This window comes from Micropterus salmoides, unplaced genomic scaffold (assembly GCF_014851395.1).
Source record: "Micropterus salmoides isolate LMB-PRFRI ecotype aquatic unplaced genomic scaffold, ASM1485139v1 Ms_hic_scaffold_1, whole genome shotgun sequence".
Classification (NCBI taxonomy): Eukaryota; Metazoa; Chordata; class Actinopteri; order Centrarchiformes; family Centrarchidae; genus Micropterus; species Micropterus salmoides.
The window spans coordinates 55,565,300-55,582,925 of record NW_024040040.1 but is presented as its reverse complement, the minus strand read 5'-3'; the positions used below and the strand labels follow the sequence as shown (position 1 = coordinate 55,582,925).

General features: G+C 45.4%; 1 protein-coding gene across 1 annotated transcript in view; it reads left to right on the top strand.

Moving 5' to 3' along the window:
• Positions 1–16,949, top strand: part of LOC119887253 (xylulose kinase-like) — an 18,936-nt gene extending 1,987 nt beyond the window's left edge. Inside the window, exons 2-6 of the mRNA XM_038698152.1 lie at positions 2,790–2,937; positions 3,155–3,213; positions 3,802–3,889; positions 10,478–10,572; positions 16,521–16,949. Of these exons, the coding sequence (XP_038554080.1) occupies positions 2,790–2,937; positions 3,155–3,213; positions 3,802–3,889; positions 10,478–10,572; positions 16,521–16,583 (453 nt within the window). The 3' untranslated portion in view covers positions 16,584–16,949. The remainder of the gene's footprint in view (positions 1–2,789; positions 2,938–3,154; positions 3,214–3,801; positions 3,890–10,477; positions 10,573–16,520) is intronic.
• Positions 16,950–17,626: the final 677 nt, after the last annotated feature.

Here is a 17,626-nt window from a genome sequence, read left to right as displayed (position 1 = left end):
GAGATTCAGTCACACAGAGAGAGAGAGAGAGAGAGATTCAGTCACACAGAGAGAGAGAGAGAGAGACATTCAGTCACACAGAGAGAGAGAGAGACATTCAGTCACACAGAGAGAGAGAGAGAGACATTCAGTCACACAGAGAGAGAGAGAGAGAGAGAGAGATATTCACTCACACAGAGAGAGAGAGAGAGAGAGAGAGACATTCAGTCACACAGAGAGAGAGAGAGAGACATTCAGTCACACAGAGAGAGAGAGAGACATTCAGTCACACAGAGAGAGAGAGAGAGAGATATTCACTCACACAGAGAGAGAGAGAGACATTCAGTCACAGAGAGAGAGAGAGACATTCAGTCACACAGAGAGAGAGAGAGAGAGAGATTCACTCACACAGAGAGAGAGAGAGAGAGAGAGAGATTCACTCACACAGAGACTTTTTTTTTTGACTTTTTAAACCCACTTTAATAAAACATCACTGATTCACAAACATAAGAACATTCAATAAGTCAGAATCAACCGGTTGACATTTAGAGAAAAGAAAACAAATAAAAACATCAAATTAGCTGAAAACACGACTAAAACTGACTTCTTCATCCACCACAGAACAGATGACATCATCATAACACCACTGACGTACAAACACATCCAAGCTGTTCATCAGCTGATGGAACTTAAAATCCACTAACACTCTGGCTTTGACCAGAGAGGTGAACACAGGGACTACGTCTCCACACAGCCGTCCTTCTACCTGCTTCTTTCTACTCATGTATATGGACAGTTTGGCTTCTGCTACAATAAAATTTAACAGTTGCCACTTTGTTGCATTAGTCTTCCTGTAACCTGCTCCAAAAACAAAAGCAGTGTTAGACCACACTTCATTAAAAGAAGCAAACAAGCACCCCAACACATTGAACAGTTCCCCCAGTCTGCTGCACTCTAAAAAACAATGAACAACAGTTTCCAGCAGCCCACAGAAAGGACAGCCGTCAGAGACAGAGGGATTAATCACAGAGATAAAAGAATTCACTGCAACAGCCCCATGTAATATTCTCCACTGTAAGTCACCTGTACGCTTCTTTAAAGGAAGTTTGTAAAAGACTCTCCAGGTGGGCTTCACAGCGTTACTAACCCCCAGTTTCTCCCTCCACACTGTGTCACTTCTACCATTTAACTTGTTTTTACACAACACCTGTAAATCATTTTACCCGTCACCGTGTGCAGATCTGGGACCTTCTGATGCCTGACATCCAACAATAGACTAGAACAACAGTCAAGATTGGGTACCAGTCCCAACTCTGGAAAAGGGTCCTCTTCGTCCGGAGCTTCCTCACCTTTCCACTACATCCTCAACAGCTCGTTATCCGCTGCTGTTAGTTTGTTAGTCCAACCATTCACAATGTTCCTCACGTGACGCACAGATTTTAGTCCAATCAGTGCAGCCACAGCCTCAGTGTTCATAAAACCAGGTCCAGCTACATCCACTATCCGTCTGAGAGTTGTAGCGCCAGCAGAACGGAGCGTGTGATGGAGGCCTGGTGTACCACTGTCCTGTATGTCCATTGTGGATCCACCGATCAGAGGCTCGTTCAGTAACCAGTACAGGGAGACTGACGGCTCCAACCGTCTCTTCTTAAAAAGGTGCCAGGCCTTAAAAACTCCCTTATAAAAATCAGGCAATACAGACAGATTTAAATAACAACATCCATTAAAAACAAAGCAGTGTCAAGTCCTAACCTGTCTGCTCTCCTTAAAATGCTGCTTGCAAACTCTTTCCACACTGGGTATTTAAAACCAGTCAGATATCTCTGTGCAAACTGAAATGGAAAAGTTGCCACTCTGCTTGCTAGGTGTACCAGGCCTTTCCCCCCTTCTTCTTTTGGTAAAAAAAGCACCCTCTGAGGTACCCAGTGTAACCTGTCCCAAAAAAGTCCACTAAAACTGCTTGTAGTTTTGAGAGTAAACCAGCAGGTGGCTCCATACAAGCTAAACGATGTCACAGTGCTGAAGCTACAAGGTTGTTGATTACTAGACTTCTTCCTCTAAAAGACATCTGAGCAAGCAGCCATTTCCACTTTTTCAACCTTCCTTTCATCGTCTCTATCATGCCCTCCCAGTTTCTTTTCACCATTTCTTCTTTGCCAAGATAAACACCTAGATACTTTATACCATCATTTCTCCATCCCAACCCCCCCGGCAGGACCGGAAGACCACCAACCCAGTTTCCAACTGCTAGAGCTTCACTTTTTGTCCAATTCACTTTTGCAGCAGAGATAAGACCAAACTCAGACACAATATTTCCAACAATATTAATTTCAGCTTGATTTCTGACCAGGAGCATGACATCATCCATCCACAGAGAGAGAGAGAGAGAGACATTCAGTCACAGAGAGAGAGAGAGAGAGAGAGAGAGACATTCAGTCACACAGAGAGAGAGAGAGAGACATTCACTCACAGAGAGAGAGAGAGAGACATTCACTCACAGAGAGAGAGAGAGAGACATTCACTCACAGAGAGAGAGAGAGAGACATTCAGTCACACAGAGAGAGAGAGAGACATTCAGTCACACAGAGAGAGAGAGAGAGACATTCAGTCACACAGAGAGAGAGAGAGACATTCACTCACACAGAGAGAGAGAGAGAGAGAGACATTCAGTCACACAGAGAGAGAGAGAGAGAGAGAGACATTCAGTCACACAGAGAGAGAGAGAGAGACATTCAGTCACACAGAGAGAGAGAGAGAGAGACATTCAGTCACACAGAGAGAGAGACAGTTTCATCGCTTCTTCCTCTGAGTCCTCTGTGCTCGTTCATGCTCCACCTGTCCCCCCTGTCCTGGTCCTGCAGGTGTCCTCTCTGAGTCCTCAGGTGGAGGTTCGGGCGCTGGTGGAGGGTCAGTTTATGTCCAGGAGACTCCACGCTGAGAGGCTGGGCTACTCCATCAGTAAGATTTCTAATGTTTTCTGTCCTTTTCTTAACGTCCCCGTCCTCCATCCTTCCTTCAGTCCTCCCTGTCTCTGCTGGACTTTCTGTGAGTCCTGGCTTTACCTTGTGTTTGGGCCTGAGCAGCAGAGGGGATATCTAAATCTGAGCGGCTCTTTACAAACGTACCAGCTGCTTCACTTTCAGTCCCGGCCGAACCCTGAAACGTCTGTTTGCAGTTCCAGGAACCAGAGTGTTGGCAACAGGCGGCGCTTCATCTAACAAAGAGATTCTGCAGGTCAGTCCTCCTGCTTCTCATTACTGTCCACCAGTTGCTTTCAGGACTTTCAGGGCGTCCTCATCAGCCGACACCTCGCCTGCAGTGTTTCACCTGAATATTCACTATCTAACCTTTAGTTAAACTTTTGATTAGCTTTTCAACTCAAATGAAACGAGAGATAAAATGTGGTTGTTTTATTTCTGGCATATTTGAAGACTCTCGTCCCTCGATGTTAAGGACCTGATCCTGGAGGTCCGCTGCTCACTAACTGACCTGGGAACCTTTCTGTTGATAAGAAGGCGTCACGTGTTTTCTGATTGGTTCACTGTGTTTGCTTTATTTTCATGGAGTTTGGAAGATTTAGTAATTAATGTTTCACACGTTTCTTGGTGGCAGTGTCTCCGTCAGAGGTGTGTGGAAGCTGCTGCTTATGGATAATTCCAGGGGAAACACGGGAATCACCTGTGGGCTGTTCCTTTAACTGCTTCATTCATTTCAGATACAAACCCGCTAATGATTCTTTCTCATTTTTGGGACGTTCTTTGTTTGCTTAATTAATGGAGGAAGCCAGAAGCTGTAACTCGTTTCCTTTTCTCTCCGTCGCAGGTTCTGTCTGACGTCTTCAACGCTCCGGTTTACACCATCGATCTGTCCAACTCCGCCTGCCTGGGGTCGGCCTACAGAGCTCTGCACGGTAACACAGATATACTGCCGATACTGCTGATACTGATACTGCTGATACTGATACTGCCGATACTGCTGCCGCCGATACTGATGATACTGATACTGCCGATACTGATGCTGCCGATACTGCTGCTGCCGATACTGATGATACTGATACTGCTGATACTGATACTGCTGCTGCCAATACTGATGATACTGATACTGCTGATACTGATACTGCTGCTGCCAATACTGCCGATACTGATGCTGCCGATACTGCTGCTGCCGATACTGCTGCTGCCGATACTGATGATACTGATACTGCTGATACTGATACTGCTGCTGCCAATACTGATGATACTGATACTGCTGCTGCCGATACTGCTGATACTGATACTGCTGATACTGATACTGCTGCTGCCAATACTGATGATACTGATACTGCTGCTGCCGATACTGCTGATACTGATACTGCTGATACTGATACTGCTGATACTGATACTGCTGCCGCCGATACTGCTGCTGCCGATACTGATGATACCGATACTGATGATACTGCCGATACTGATACTACCGATACTGCCGATATTACTAATACTGCTGATACTACTAATACTGCCGATACTACTAATACTGCCGATACTACTAATACTGCTGATACTACTAATACTGCCGATACTGCTGATACTACTAATACTGCTGATACTGCTGATACTACTAATACTGCCGATACTGCCGATACTACTAATACTGCTGATACTACTAATACTGCCGATACTGCCGATACTACTAATACTGCCGATACTACTAATACTGCCGATACTACTAATACTGCCGATACTACTAATACTGCCGATACTACTAATACTGCTGATACTGCTGATACTACTAATACTGCCGATACTGCCGATACTACTAATACTGCTGATACTACTAATACTGCCGATACTGCCGATACTACTAATACTGCCGATACTACTAATACTGCCGACACTGCTGATACTGCTGATACTGCTGATACTGCCGATACTGCTGCAGCACTGTGGAGGTCGTCATCACAAAGACGATCTCTCCTGGCATAAATTTATTATGCATTATTGTACTGTGAGCTTTTATTTTGAAATGTCTATGTTGGAGAGCAGAGTGCAGAGAAGGAAATAAAGACGGGAGGAGTTAAAGACGGTCGGAAAGACAGATTTTAGGTACAAAAGAAAAATGGAACGTAAGAATGGATAAAAGAAGTTTAGAGAATAGAAGACAAATGTAGAAAGAAAGGAGATTATTTAAAAGAGGGTGCCGCAGCCAATCAGTGTTGACCACAGCTTGAACTAAATGATGGACAAACAAGGACTCGTGCTTCTGAATTTCCAGAAGAGAACTGGTTCATATGGAGACCAGACAGAAAAAGATATTTGCTTCGAAGCTACTTGGTTTGTTATTAAACACTGTGATCCAACATTAGCATTTTGGAGTACCGCTACTAACCCCAACAACTAAGGCTGCGTTCCCTCTGCAGGCCTCAATGCTCACATCTGATTTTTCTGGCTGACACTTCATATTATAGTCCTTTTCATTACATTCAGTACTGTTTCTGTTTCTGCCCCACAGCTCTCTTTCTGCTGTTACCACCGGGGACATTTTTGGTTTGGTGGTTAATATGTGATTAAAAAATATAATGTTATTATATATGAAAAAAAAAGAGGATGATTTAGGTTTTATAATCTGTCAAATATAACTCTCCTGAATGAAATCAAGTCATTTTGAGGCAGAAACTACCTTTCAGTCAATAAGTAGAGGCTGAAATTACTGTCAGGCAAATAGAACACTGCATTTTATGTGTTGTTTTGGCCATTTAAAGGTATTTTAAGAGGTAGAAAAAATTCCAGGAGAGTTATAATCTGTCAAATATAACCCTCAAGTCATTTCAGGGTAGAAATAACCTTTCAGTCAATAAAGCTGCAGTCATTTTCTGGAAGTGGAAAACTGCATTACATGTGTTGTATTGGGCATTAAAGGTAAGTTAAAGAATGTAGAGTCATAAGGATAATTGTAAAATAGATCATGTCTTTTTTGTAACTCAGCAGTAAGTCATGTAAATTATAGGTTTTCCAAATATAAACAAGGATATTAGACACACGCCTACCAAACACATCATCCATCAGCAACAACAGGCTTCTGTTATTGGCTATAATCATGTAAAAATGTCTGGCGTGGTTACGCTGTAAACTGCAAACACTTATTTGGCCACAATTGCGATTATTCTGTTAAAAGAAACATTAAAGTTTCATCAAGACAAGACAAGACATTCAAGACAAACCTTTGCTGTTACCACAGTCATAAAGTGATGTTTATTTGCACATTATGTCTGTTGGATCCAGATAAAAGCAGCTGTAGTCGTAAAGAGAGACGGGGCGATACAGCTTTAACACACTGAGCTCGCTCACTTTTCTGCACAACACCTGTCTGCTCTGCTGTCCAGTCTGACTGGCCACGTAAAATCTGACTGAAAACTGGAAAGTAAGTGGACCTGCAGCTGAGTATTGATGCGCAGGTCGGTCTTTATTTAAAGCGTAGTAAAGGACTCGGGTGTGTTCGACAGCTGGACTTTATCTCCTCACACACTCTGAGCCATTTAGATGAGATAAACGGATCTGCGTCCATCTCCTCTCTGCTCATCAGGGCCTTTCATCTCTGCGAGTAGCATGTCTTCATAAAACCAGATGAAAACGATTCCCCGCCCGCTCCACATGAAAGAGACTGGGCGAGCGGCGAGATAGCAAACACCCTCCGCCGCTGATTATTTCACGTGTGACAGCCATCAAATATGTATGCAGGAGGTGGAGGAGGAGAGTCGGGCCTTCAGCGCCAGCCGCCGTCTCCCCGCGCTTTCAAGCCTCCCCACCGCGTTTCAGAATCTAAAGTGAGTTGCGTGGGCTTGAAAAGACTTAATGCAATCCTCCTGGTGTTAATGACGAACGCTGATTCACTCAGGGGCGGCGGCGCCTCGGGGGGGCCGGGAGGGGGGGGCTTCATGCAATTACTCTGCAACAGAGCTGGATGCACAGAAATCCTCTTCACGCATTCATCTTGCATTAGTGCTGCAATCCTTTCCTCAGCGTTACAGAAACAACAGTGAAGCGTCTGCTCTGTGGTGCTGGAGCTCTGAGGAACCAGGAGGACACCTGATTCATCCAACCTTGCTAATTTAATCCCCTTTGTTTAACCGGGTCAGGAGGGCGAAATAAAAACATCTGTCACACAACACAGCCGAGGGTAGGAAGTATAAAGCATTAAGAGTGTAGAAAAGTCCAACATTAAAATATAGAAGTGTAAATGTTCACGACGGCACGGCAGCAGTATAAATCAACTCTGCACCTCCATAGTCGAGAGTCTGGGAAAAGAGGGCTCGTACTAAACCGCTTCATCGAGCGAGCTGTCTGATTTTTACATGGATGGTTCCAGCTCTTGTCTTTGAAGCCGGGCTCAGACCCAAAGGTTCGGTTCCTGAATCGAACCAATGTGAGGATGGAGCATTATTTCAGTTCCCCAGCTGGTCCAGAAACTGTAAAGTAAAGCCATGTGATGGAATCGGTGTTCGATTAATGGTCAGCCGGCGCTGTTTGTCTGAATTAATGAGATGCCTCAACGTCCCTCTCACTCAGCTCGGTCTCGCAGAGCAAACACACGGCCTGTTTACTCTAATCCAGTTTAATTTTGGTCTGAGACCTCGGGAGACTCGCCCGTCTCTAAGTAATACGCACGGTGTTGTTATTAGTTTATTGATCCTGTACTTGAGCTCATGTAGTTTAAAGGTCAGGCAGTGGTCCAATCACCACGCAGGTGAGAGCTTCTTCTTTATGTCACGTTAACTCAGGAAACCAGAGCAGAAGTGCATCACACGTCCGAGTCTGGTTCATCCTCTGGGAACCGTGATGAGTGTAAAACCTCCATATATCCATCTAAGGATTTTTAATAACAAACTATTTACAATCTAATAACATTTCAGCCTGAAATAAAGTGGACGGACGGCTGGACATCCACAGAGACACTAACAAAAAAGAAATCTGTATGTACAAAAAAATCAGAAACACGTTGCTGAAGTGTTTGAGGATGGAAACCTGGATTGGTTAACAAGCCTGTGTGTTTGTCCTCTGCTCTGTCAGGAGGCAGCTCACCTCGACGGCGGGGTAGTAAAACACACACAGTGCATCATGGGGGCCGAAAAAGACAGTACATGTCCGTCCCGCGATCCTTTGTCTCGATGAGGTCGTGACACAAAGTCCTCAGACGCAGCTCCTCTCCCGACCTTCTGTGTGCGTTTCGCTGAGCTAATAAGCTTCCTCAGCATCGTCCTGACCTTCTGTGTGTGATTAACGCCGCGACACACTCAGCGTGACGTAAATGAATGTGTGTTCCCATGGTGTTTGCTTAACGACCTCTGGTCTGTTAATTGGTCCACCACTAATTGGTCACCAGACTCCGAGCCGGACCTCCGATTGGTTAACGTCCTCTGAGACTAATTAGTGGCGGCGGCGGCGCTGAGACTGAAGCACAGAGAGCTAACAACAAAGGAACAACACTGCTGATTAGTTAATCATCACGTAGTAATCATGTTTGTTTTTATACTTATTGATTTTGTTCTTGTTGTGTAAAATGCAAACGCTCAGATTGGTTAATGAGCTAACCTGCTCACACATCTGTTTCCCAGCTCAACCTTTGAAGCACAAAATGTTTGATTCGGGCGTCTCAGCGAGCCACCGTGAAGCTAAAGCAGCTGAATGGAATCCAGCCATCACTCAGTTTATTATCTGCACCTGTGGAGCTGAAATGTCTCCTGGGAAAAAGACCTCTGATTGGTTTAAGACCTTGGAAACTAAACCACCTGAGTTGTTATTGGCTGTGAAGAACTAAAAGTTTGATTGGTTAATGACACACTAACCTGATTGGTTACCAGTGCAGATGTGCTCATTGCTTAATGAAAGGAACTAACTGATTGGTTAATGAACCAGGAACACTGAGTGTGTAACAAAGAACAAAACAAATGATTGGTTGGCAAAGCAGTAACTGATTGCTTAACGACTTTATGATGTAACTAACCTGCTCATTACTCAACCATCTGGCCTAACACACTTGTGATTGGTTAACGATGCAGATGCACGGATTAGTTCCCAGTTAAAGAACTTATTGATTGGATAATGACTCAAAAACATTCACTGTATAAATGAGGGACGTAGCCGCTGTGACATCACCAGTTGGTTTGTGGACTACCTTTTTGAAGCCTTGAGTTTGGTCGTCGCTATCTTGGGTTTTTGGAACCAGACGTGACCATATTTGGAAAAGAGGGCGGAGCTAGCTTGCTTGGTTATCTGGGTGCATCTGTAATTCACGTTAACTGTGATATTAGCTGGGATGCTAATTTTAGCTAGCAACAAACAAGCTTAAACAAAACTTGAAAACTGAGCAGCTGACTCCTGATAAGCTTTTTCAGCGGTTGGTTAATGTACACAGAGCAGCGGATACGAGACAGGTGATAGGTCGCCATGGTAGAGACTTGTCAATCAGCTTGTAGCCCCGCCCTAAAGCCTCCCCTGCTTCCTGGTCTCTGTTCCTCTAAATGAGACCATAATTTACTAAATGAACATCATGCTGTGTTGAAGAAGACTTGAAACTAGCGACTGATACCATAAACTCATCAGGAAAGTGTTTACTGAGGGAATAAATCAGCTGACAAGTAGAAACATTTTATCACAGACTTCTATACAATCACACTTCTTTCTGCAGCTGCTGGATTCGCCCCCTGCTGGCTGCTGGAGAGGACGCAGATTACTTCCCATTGGCTTCAGCCATGAGAGCCAGAGTTTGCCGCTTGCTCAAAATCTTAATCTGTTTGATTGAAAATGTAGAAAGTAACTCTGTGGCAACCTAACCCGTGTGATTGATTGTTTAACATCCAGGAAGTAGCCTGACGATTGCTTAATGAAGCAGTAACTGTAATTTCTTAATGATACAGGCTGGTTAATGACTCTCTGCTGATTGGTTAACAGTGGTTGAAGAGTAAATATGCAGAACACATTCTCATCTAAATGCGTCGTAACTGACGCTTTGAGACAGCGTGACAAAGCGTAATGATTTTTCTGCTAAAGGTTCAGAGTCCGTATGAAACGCCCCCGTTTGCTACGTTGCAGCAACACACGGGAGGCTAACCCTGCCTGTTAGCTGCTGTATCGTTAGCCGGTCGACATGCATACATTCAGTGACTTAGGTTTAGGTACTAACATTTCTGATGGTTGTGGTAAGGGTAGGGGCTTCGGGGGCTGTCAACGCCTTTATCACGAACGTAGCTAGCTAGCTAGCTACCGCAGCTAACTAGCGCTTCCGGTCTGTACGGGACGCCGCAGAGCGTCTCACACAGATAACACGCTTTGTCGCTCTTTTTCAAATCGTCGGTATATGACGCCCTGAGATGAGCTCCTGATGAGTGAGTAACTCACTGATTGACTGGTTAACGATGCAGGATCAAAACCTAAACTTCTGATTGGTTGATGGCGCTCTAAGTAGCCGTCTGATTGGCTAGTGATGCAGAAACCTGATTCTCTGATTGGTTGACGTGTGTTTTCAGGCCTGGTTGCAGAATCTGGAGTTTCCTTCTTGGATGTGGTGAAGAACGCACCGGAACCACAACTGGTCGCCACCCCGGACCCTTCAGCGCCGGAGGTACACACGCACACGCACACGCACACGCACACGCACACGCACACACAGCTTCTGTTCCTCAGCAGTCTAATTAGCATTTATTAAATTAGTCACAGTGTGTTTTACTGGTGTATGGAGCTTCATATTTCCCTGCAGTATGTCCTCCCACACTCACACACACACGCTGTTGAGTTTTGGCGTTTTGCTTGGCTCATCACTCGCGAGGTTGTGAAGTGTTGTGTGGGGGCGGAGATTTAAACCACCAACTGCTGGTGTGTGTGTTTGTGTGTTTTTACCATTTACCAAGTTAAACTGCTTGAATTTCAGACAAACTTGTGTTTCGGTTTTCAACATTACGACTCTGTGTCCACAGACAAACTTTAGTCTCCCACAGGTCTGTGTTTGAGAGCAGTTCTGGAGCTTTTGACTCTTTCACATGATCTTCAGCAGCAGAGGGAGTTTGCCCTGCTGTCGTGGAGTTTACCGTCTTCTGAGTACTTTTCAGACTTGTTGGCTTAAAAGCTGAGATTAAATGTTCCAGCTGCTCAGGTAATGTGTAAATTTGCACGTCTGCCACTCCAGGACAGCCGTGTGAAGTCCACCTGCCGAGGAAGATCATGTGATCCTTTAATTACTCCGTTAAGTACACAAGTGTTACCAGCAAAATCTCCCCTTTAAGAGTTAGACATGGCTCAGTGTGGAGAGATGAGAGCGTCCAGCCGAGTCCTTTGCTGTACGCTGCTGATCGATGATCAGCTGCACCTTTACCTGCAGATCCATATATACGTATATGTAAAGTTGATGTTGCAGCTGCTGGAGCTCATTTTACTGAATGTTCTCTTTGTAAACCTGTGAGGGCTGTGACAGCTTCAGTTGTTGGTCATTAGAAGACTCATCGATACAGAAGAGCATCCTCTTTTTAATTCCACACACTTATCAAAACCTGACACCCACGTCACCCACAATGCATCTTGCCTACTGACTTTGAGACTGAGGTGGAACAGCTAGCGCAGCGCAGCTCCCTGTGGAGACACTAAAGGTGTCGTACTAGTTTCTTCACAACACCACAGTGTTAACGGCTGACAGTCAGACCTGCTGCTGGCCCGAGGCAGGAAAACACGAGACACACACGCATTTAAACATTCATGGCTGCAGATGCAAACACACACACTGTCCTACTTTCACAGCCTCTTCATTAAATGTCTTGTTCCCTTGTGGAACAGCGGTGAAGAAGTTACATGACAGGCCGTTCACACACACAGAGTGGAAGTTAGTGGGGAACCTTTTCCTGAATTCACAGTACAGAGGGAACCTGATTATACTGGTTTTTCTCAGGCTGATAGTTGGGAGCAGATCCGTAGCCTGGATGTGTCGTCCGGAGCGTTTAGACGCTGATCAGCGGGACGGCGGTGGATCTGACTAGGTGACATCCGTCCATTGATTAAAGCCTGCGTCACATTTTAACCCCCTCTCTTCCCAGAGCCTTGCACATGGACGCTGAGTCAACACCCGCCGCCCCGGGTAACCTTTAGCGTGTGCACATTCAGGGCTCCGCGGTCCAGAATAAATATGCAGCGTCTGGTTAGACAGAAATAAAACAGGCGGTTAACTTTGTGAAACGACAGCGTTGCAGTCTGGTTAGAATCACTGTAACAAACTCCGGCCTCAGGGCTCCAGGTTTTGGCCCACCTTTCCACCCAGAACACCTCCTTACTCGGACTTGAATTGAATCCAGGTCTCGTGATGGTAGTGAGAACGGGCTGCACACTTGAGAGGAAACACACCTGCAGTTTGTATTTAAACCCTGTTTCAGATTGTATGTTAGACTTTGTCAGGCGAAGATGCAGAAACGGGGGGTCTGGGCCCAAATGCAGAGCAGGTGCAGTTCATGGTGTTTAATGACCGAACGAAAAGAGCGACGCTGAGGAGGGCAGCCTATCCCCATCCAGAGAACCAATTACAGACACTCAATAGGAAGCAAACTAACAATCGGACAAAGAGAACCTAAATATCCAAGAGAACCTAAATATCCAAGAGAATCTGTCCAAACAAGCTCAGGTGGACACAATCAGGCAGAACGCAGGAAGTAAAGTACACACTAACACACGAGGAGTGATTTAACAACAGAGACAACGTGGAACAACTGACTAAACATGATCAAGGACCAGAAGCAGAAGACAGACAGGACGTGACAACACAAACGCCAAAATAAAAAGTGGAAATACAACAGAACGAAACTAAAACATTGTACAGTAAACATTGTTGACATCCTGTCAATAGTTTCTTAATGCTGTAAATCCTGTGAGTGTTTGTTGCTGCCTGTGAGTATTTGTTGCTGCCTGTGAGAGTATTTGTTGCTGCCTGTGAGTATTTGTTGCTGCCTGTGTGAGTGTTTGTTGCTGCCTGTGAGAGTGTTTGTTGCTGCCTGTGAGAGTGTTTGTTGCTGCCTGTGAGAGTGTTTGTTGCTGCCTGTGAGAGTGTTTGTTGCTGCCTGTGAGAGTGTTTGTTGCTGCCTGTGAGAGTGTTTGTTGCTGCCTGTCAGAGTGTTTGTTGCTGCCTGTCAGAGTATTTGTTGCTGCCTGTCAGAGTGTTTGTTGCTGCCTGTCAGAGTATTTGTTGCTGCCTGTGAGAGTGTTTGTTGCTGCCTGTGAGAGTGTTTGTTGCTGCCTGTAAGAGTGTTTGTTGCTGCCTGTGAGAGTATTTGTTGCTGCCTGTCAGAGTATTTGTTGCTGCCTGTGAGTGTTTGTTGCTGCCTGTGAGAGTATTTGTTGCTGCCTGTGAGAGTATTTGTTGCTGCCTGTGAGTATTTGTTGCTGCCTGTGAGAGTATTTGTTGCTGCCTGTCAGAGTATTTGTTGCTGCCTGTGAGAGTGTTTGTTGCTGCCTGTGAGAGTGTTTGTTGCTGCCTGTGAGAGTATTTGTTGCTGCCTGTCAGAGTATTTGTTGCTGCCTGTCAGAGTATTTGTTGCTGCCTGTCAGAGTATTTGTTGCTGCCTGTGAGAGTGTTTGTTGCTGCCTGTGAGTAATTCTTGTCTTCTGTTTGTCTCCCATATGTTATTTCACCTTTTCCTATGAACAGGCTTTGTTAGGGACAAAACGACATTAACTCAGTGAAACGGTGTAAATTCAAAGAAAATATTTTAAGATCAGCCCCCCCCCCCAGCTGATTTCCATTTGAAATGATCTTTACTGACATGTTAGCAGTTTCCAGAGCAGAGAACAAAATGACTGCTAGAAATAAAAGCCAGGGTAACAACAAACTGTGAGGACGCTTTGGTTTAAAAAGCAATCGGCTCCTCCTCCAACCACAGCTCACAGGAAACAGTTTTTTAAATTCAGGTCAGGTTTGTTTCTTCGTACTTCAAAGAGTCTAATTTTACTCTGAGTCTTTAGTCTCGTTTCATTTGCAGCATTTAGACATCAGCGTGTGTCTTTCCTCCTGTCTCTGGGCAGAGAGCAGGAGGAATTTCAAATAAAGCGGCCCTTCACTTCAAAGATAAGAAGGAAGAGGAGAAAAACAATTCCTCAAAAACAAAACTGATAATGAAGGAAAAAAATTTTAAAGAGATTTCCAGCGACAGAGTGAAACTCTGAGAGCAGCGAGGTGATGAAGAAAGGGCCGATGAAGGAGGCGAGGGTCGCAGGGAGAGCAGTGATCGGGTTTTCCTTTTTTCTTTTAGTCTGTCAGTCACTCCTCAGCCTCCCGGGGGGGCGGGGTCACCTCAGGTATGAGACAGAGGGTTCATCTCAACCAGCTCGGTTTAATTACCCTCAAATGTTTGACAGCTCGACCCGTCTGCGCCTCTTCACCGGCTGCAGTTTAACGCCGATTCATCTGCACGAAGAATCACGATGAATGCAGGAATATGCAAATCAGATGAAAACAGAGACAGCAGCAGCACGTGCAGAGGAGGGACGCGGCTGCATTATAGACTTTTATTTTGAAGAACATCGCCGAACTCTTCTGCTGTTTGATTGTTTTAGATCATTTATTTATTTCGCATAGTTACAAATATATGTTGCACACGTTCCCATAAAAGGGAGTGTTCTGTATTTGAAGAGGAATCGTGTTATTTACCTTTACTTCCTCTCAGGTGCCGCATCACCTACGTAACCTGTTATATCACATATGTAATATATAATAGATAATATATCACGTAATGAGGAATGATCTCTCTCATTATTTATTTATTATCATTTATCTCGGCCGGTTAAAATGCCTGAGACCCCCACGGATTATAAGTCGAACCCTGTTTGTGGCAGAGTGATACGGATCTGCGGGAAGGAATTCAACGTCATTCGCTCATTATATCACTGCTATGAACCAATCACATTGCTTGATTCTAGCTTTGGGTTAGCTCTTTAATTGCTTTTACAAAATGAAGAAATTCAAGAAATACATGAAAACATGACGTCACCCTTAATATTATTATTATTATTATTATTATTATTATTAATATTATAATTTAGCTTCATGACAACTTTCACAAGAAGAGCACGGGTTTCTGCCGAGGTCAGTGAGGGAGGGAGTAGGAGCCCCAGAGGAGGAGCCCCAGGAGGAGGAGCCCCAGGAGGGGGAGCCCCCGCCGGAGGAGCCCCATGAGAAGGAGCCCCAGCAGGAGGAGCCCCAGGAGGGGGAGCCCCAGCAGGAGGAGCCCCAGGAGGGGGAGCCCCAGCAGGAGGAGCCCCAGGAGGGGGAGCCCCAGCAGGAGGAGCCCCAGGAGGAGGAGCCCCAGGAGGGGGAGCCCCAGGAGGAGGAGCCCCAGGAGGAGGAGCCTCTCTCTGTCTTTAATCTCCCCTGTTAAGGTTTATGTGGACTTAGATATCAAGTCCTCTGACTTGAAGCTCAGTGAGAGCTGTTGTTGTTGTTTCTGCTCCATTTTTCAGTTTCTTTCTTCATAAAAATGACCAGAGAAGAGCGATTAAAAGCCGATTAGCTCGGCGAGATGGTTACAGACAGTAAAGTTGGATCGAGTGTTTAACCTGAGAGAAGACAGGATTTTCTTCTGTAACACCAAACTGGGAAAAATCCCACCTTGGACTCTTCCTGCCTGGACTTCGGACGGGAACTTTGTGGCCCTGGTGTGGCCCTGGTGTGGCCCTGGTGTGGCCCTGGTCTGGCCCTGGTCTGGCCCTGGTGTGGCCCTGGTGTGGCCCTGGTGTGGCCCTGGTGTGGCCCTGGTGTGGCCCTGGTACCAACACGCGAGTCTTCATACAACAGCAGCCGGGTGTGTCACACAACACAGTGATGAGATCCTAACACTATTCAGAGCTCAGCGTTTCCCACAGTTCACCACAGTCCGCGCCCGTCCTGCTGCTGGCAGGACTGCGTTTACAAGCTGGTTTCATGCAGCACAGAGTTGATGATGCTCTTCAAGTCCACAACGCTGCAGCGGGAGGAGAGAAGCTCTGAGAGGGAACGAGCCGGACCTGATCTCCAGGGTACATGAGGGTACTGAGCCAGTCTCCCGCTGAATTCCCAAAGTGTTTCTTGGTTAAGGCTCTCCTGCTCTTCCTCTGCACGCACTCAGGGACGATTTACATCCGGATAAAATATGCAACAGATGTTTTAATTACAGGAAGTCTCTCTCTCTCTCTCTCGCTCACAGACAGTTGTATATTTACCAAAGCAGCGATTCCTCCCTCATCAGTTTCATTTTCCCCTCCCTCCCTCCACACGGCTCCATGTTGTTCTAATGTAGTTGTATGTTTACGGGAGTGATGCTCTCTCATGTTCGTCTTCCATAATTAAACAGCACAGCTCATCCATAAATAATGAGCTCTGCTGAAACACCTCACACACACAGCAGGATATTAAACATGAAGCGGCAACATGACGGGAAACATGAAACAGCAATGAGCTACTTTTACATCCAGTGAAGTTTCTCAGTACTTGCTCACCGCTGTCAGCTGGACCTTCAGGTCTGTGATCCTGCTGACGGGAAACATTTCTGTGTCCGTGTGTTTCAGGTGTACGACCAGATGCTGAAGCGTTACGCCCGACTGGAGGAGAGAGTCCTGCAGGAGAGCTGAGCCACAGCCACCAATCGGCTGTGACCGAGAGCAAACGAACGTGCTGAAACCGAAAGCAGGAACGTTTTGCTCTTTGAATCCTCTGAGCTTTGTTAGGAAGGACTTTAGTCCTGCTGGTCGATAATAAAGATGATTCAAATCAGCAAATGAATGTAAAAAAAACACCTTTTCTTACCTTTGGACAGAAACTATGACGATATATAGATATATAAACGAAGCTAAAGGGAACCAAAGGGGAGTGAAAAGCGACCACATGTGAGGAGTTGGGATGGGAACGTGTAGTATTTAGGATAAATTGTTACCATGACAGTTGAAGTTGGTATTTTTTATGTATAATTTTCAATAAAGTAAATAATGTGAGGAACAGCAGTTTGATCATTTCCTTCTTGTGGACAGAACAGAAGCAGTCCTGTAGCTCGGCGTCAGGGCACGGCCGCCAACACGTAGGAAATGTGAATTAACTGGAGGTTTGATTAAACTCATCTCAACGTCCTCGGCCTAATGACAAGTTGCACCGTGGCTGTAATTTTATTTTCCGGGCAGGAGCAGCTTTTGATTGCTTTCTGTTTATCGCTGTTGTCGGCGTTCGCTTTGTTTTCTCCTGTCTGCTGCAGCTCACAATCATTTGGTTTAACAGCAACAGCACAAACGCCTTTTTAATAATAATTTGTGTTTGGACTTTTAGCTTCAGATGCGATATCATTACTGATTACTGACTGATCAGACCGGGATCAGTTGGTGTTAAACTTGATGCTGACGGCGACAGTAAACACTGAAGCGCTGCCAGCCCGTTCAGTCTTTTATCATCCGTTAGCGTTTCATTCTCTTTACTCTGTTTGCTGGGCGTCCATTACTTTCCATTATTGTCTCTACATGGAGAGTTCTTTCTTGACTCAGCGGGGAGTTTGTTGTTATTGTGTCTTCGTGGATGAAATGTGTGCTTCTTCATGCCACAGAAGGCACAAACCTCCCACCTGCGCTGACTGGAAAACCTCTGAAGAGGCAGCGTAATGCTTAAAAACAACAGAAAAAGATAAAATCCT